This window comes from Athene cunicularia, assembly GCF_003259725.1.
Source record: "Athene cunicularia isolate RWA chromosome 21 unlocalized genomic scaffold, athCun1 chr21_part1, whole genome shotgun sequence".
Taxonomy (NCBI): domain Eukaryota; kingdom Metazoa; phylum Chordata; class Aves; order Strigiformes; family Strigidae; genus Athene; species Athene cunicularia.
The window spans coordinates 8,983,622-8,987,316 of record NW_020799127.1 but is presented as its reverse complement, the minus strand read 5'-3'; the positions used below and the strand labels follow the sequence as shown (position 1 = coordinate 8,987,316).

The 3,695-nt window shown below is 48.8% G+C and overlaps 1 protein-coding gene across 2 annotated transcripts in view; it reads right to left on the bottom strand.

Moving 5' to 3' along the window:
* Window positions 1-39: 39 nt before the first annotated feature.
* Window positions 40-3,695, bottom strand: part of VAMP3 (vesicle associated membrane protein 3) — a 3,819-nt gene continuing 163 nt past the window's right edge. The window contains exons 1-6 of one of the 2 annotated variants that reach the window (XM_026862754.1): window positions 3,640-3,655; window positions 3,337-3,338; window positions 2,500-2,581; window positions 1,701-1,859; window positions 984-1,038; window positions 40-303 (exon numbers count right to left, since the gene is read on the bottom strand). In XM_026862754.1, coding sequence (XP_026718555.1) covers window positions 284-303; window positions 984-1,038; window positions 1,701-1,859; window positions 2,500-2,581; window positions 3,337-3,338 — 318 coding nt within the window. In that variant the 5' untranslated portion in view covers window positions 3,640-3,655 and the 3' untranslated portion in view covers window positions 40-283. Of the gene's footprint in view, window positions 304-983; window positions 1,039-1,700; window positions 1,860-2,499; window positions 2,582-2,664; window positions 2,669-3,336; window positions 3,339-3,639; window positions 3,656-3,695 lie in introns of those variants that run through there. The other variant, XM_026862753.1, reaches the window with a different exon arrangement.

The window sequence follows — 3,695 nt, the reverse complement described above, 5'->3', positions numbered from 1 at the left end:
GGCAGAGTCCGCGACCCGTGGCGGCATCGCCGGGGAAACGCCGGAGCCGAGTCCTCCGCAGCTGCTCCGCGCCCCCACCAAGGCACTGTGCAAGGGGTGGGCTGTGCTGGTTAGTAACTAACGACAGGAGTGTCTTCTTAAGGCAACCGGGTGAAGCTAATTAACGTTTCAGTAATCAAAATAGTTTTGCTTGAAACAGCAGTAAATGGGCTGAAAATACAGGGGGTTTGAAGTGGGAGGCTGAAGATTGGCACCTTCAGTCGGTCTGAGTTTCTTCTGTGACTCATGAAGGCACACTGCAGACTGCAGAAAGAAGAGAAGCGTTGGACAGTCTCCTCAGCCCCGCACCGTAACAACTCTGCATCTGAACAACTCGGGACTCTAGAGACAGGCCAAGAGGGATTTAAGCGTTTCCCACATTGCTCTTCCTAGCTTTAGCTTTCCTTCGTGCTTGCACACTGATTATTCCTCACCCAGGACCTGCTGCCAATGGTTACTGCAGCGTTTGCCACTGTACCACAGCACAGGCTTAAGCTTTGTCCTCCCACGAAATATTTCTGCATGACACAAGAACTCACACCGAAGGCTGCACCCCACACTCCCTGCCTTGCTCCTGACCCAACAGCAGCATCGTTTCACCCAGCAGCAAAGTCCCTCCTTGAGGAGAGCCCACCCATCCCGCAGCACCCGCCGCGCTGGAACAGGCTCATCCAGCGAGCAGCTGGGGCAGGTAAAGGCAGTTCTCAGGAGCACGTGGTACTTCTCCTGACATTTCTGCAACACACAGCTGTAAAAGGACTGCTCCTGGTTTCTAAGTCCCTGCTACTTTCACCTGTTTCACTCTGCAGAGGTGTTTGAGATCCACCCGCTGGAGCTCCCACAGTGTGCTTTACCACTCACTGCAGGCAAAGCAGCAGTTCACTAGGAGAACTAACACCACCTACTCCAACCCTATGAGAAATCCCCATTTTGGTGAAACTTACCAATAATGATGATGATGATGATAAGGAGAACAACAGCTATCAATATTGCCCACATCTGTGGAAAAAAGCCATACAACACTTAGGACAAACCACACAGCAGCATTAACTGGCCTTTGGGGTAGAGGGAAGCAGCCCCTGCAAGGTGCTTCTGCACCGTGGAGAACCAAACTTCTTCAGTGAGCGAGCTCGATGCACCAATACGGCTCCGAGACGGTGCCTGTGCACAGAGAGCAGACCAGCAGGGCCTTCTCACTGCAAAGCCTGCCCCAGGTGACAGAGCAAGCAGGGCTAGAGAACTGTTAAACACCACTCTGCTCTCACCCTGCTCCCGCTGTCCTGGTTGCTCAAACATGATTCCAACCTTTGCCAACAGCTCCAAGTGCAGGAGGCTGAGCCAGCTCCTTCTGCCTCCCAACACTTCCTGCACAGTAACTCAGCCTATGCACTTTTGGTCTTTTCCTTCCTGTTCACCTAAGCCTCAGACTACTGAGCTTCCTTCTGGCTGTTACCATCTTAAACAAGGTCTTACATCAAGCAACATGGCTGGTAATTCAGTTTTTGGTTACTTCACCTAACCACCATGCCATGTTTTAAAAAAGCAGATGCTACAATTTAAATAACATTGGCTAAAATCACTTTTACTTCTGCTTTTTGAGATGCCAATCATAACAGCATTAAATGCAACACTGCACAGTGTAATATACAAGTCATGGTTACCTTACAGTTCTTCCACCAATACTTTCTTTTCAGCTTGGCTGCACTGGTCTCAAACTGGGAAGCTCCTGCTTGCAGTGCATCAGCACGGTCATCCAACTCTGAGAGCTTCTGATCTCGCTCCAACACCTTGTCCACGTTCACTCTCATGATGTCAACCACCTACACCGGTTTAATGCTTACAGTAAGTTATCAGTTGTATTACTCACTGTGGAACTTATTTGAGGCAATAGATGGTACTCGGTGTTCTCTTCTCAGAAGGAGTAGCTATTGCCTTAGTATCTCCCATCATAAACTTAAACAACACTGTGAAATTCACCCACGGCTGGAAGCCCCTGGTACCTACTTTAGAATGTCATCAGTGCAAGTTCTGCTGGCACTCCCTTAAACCTGAGAGATAACTCCTAAATGCTTGAGGAGTTGAGGCACATAAACATGATCTAGCCAGCCACATCTCAAAAAATACTGCCAGTGGCCAGCCTGGCTCCCCAGAAGTCTGGGCAAGCCCTGCTTGGCAGTCAGCCTTCAGTGCTACCAGTGAGAGGAACAACAAAGGTTTTTTATCTTTTCTTATGCCAAATGCTCAATCACTGGATTTGCAGCTAACATCTGGCCACTGGTAACTTCTCTCTACTTCCCCACTCCAGCTGAATTTTATTTTTTTTAAAACCTTTGCAAGAGTTAAGATGAGACAAGGATAATAACGATAATGAACAATACCAGGCTTCCCCTTCAAACTGCTTCTAATTATATAGGTTTCACCAAGAACAACAGACACACTGCTAACAGACTAGACTTTTACCTCATCTACTTGGTGTTGAGTCTGCTGAAGACGACGATTGCTGCCAGCAGCCACATTTGAGCTTGCAGGGACACTGGCCGACCTGCAGTAAAGAAAGTCATCATCATTCTGTTTAGCTTTTGATAGGTTTAAGTGGATATGCTTAGATAACACAAGTTATCTGACATCCCTGAAAGTGGGGAACTTGTATCCTTGGAATAAATATAGGGCAGTTTCCTACTGGAAGGGGAAGCGATGTTTTAACAGCTGATAACAGGTGTACCTTGTGCAGCATCCCAGACACCCTGCCAACAAATTGCTTGACATGCTCAAAGCCAGCAACGGCTTGCTAACGCTATGGTTTACAATAAGGCATATGACAACTCCTACATAAGTTCATAGGGCTCAAACATTCAAGCACTGGGTCTCAGGGGTGTTCTTGTTTTCCAGTAGGAACACAAATACTAAGCTTCAAGCTACAGTAGCTTACAAAAAATTAAGCACATAAATTTAATAGTTATTCTAACTATGTGCTCTTCCAGTGGTTGCTTCTGTTTCTGTTCTGAAACATGGAGCAAGAGAAAGCACAAGGAAAAAGTGTTCAGCACATACAATGATTTACCTCCATTCAGCTCTGAATTCATAACCTTGGGCAGTTGAGTTCTTACCAGCTACAACAGCCTGAACCTTTGTAACAGATGCAAGATACTTCTCACACTTTTTTCACTGCTTTACCAAGTTTTTGCTGTGTCCTCAGTCTGCTTTTCTACGTTTTCCTTTCTTCTGCACCAGAAGGAGGTACCGTCTAGCACATCCCAATACTCAGAAGTGCTGAATCTGAGCGCTGGCTGTATTTACATCTTTGCACATCGACTTCTAATTTACATTTAGCGAGAACAAACGGACACACGCGCCACGAGCAAGCCAGGAAGGCTACGACCAGGCTCAAGAGTCCCTTCCCGTACAGCACAACGCAACAGCTCTGCTGTTCTGGCACTCCATTCGCCCTTCCCGCCGCTGGCCCCGGGCTGGGCAGTCTGGGAAGTGACCCCCCCCTCCTGAGAGCAGACGTCCCAACACCACGACAAGCTCGCGGCCGCAGGAGGCTCAGAGCTCCGGTTCCACGGGCAGCGCCTTCAGAGGTGCCAGGGCGGGCGGGACCCCGCCGGGATGGCCGCGGAGCGCCAGGACCGGGCAGCCCGGCGGCAGCTGAACGC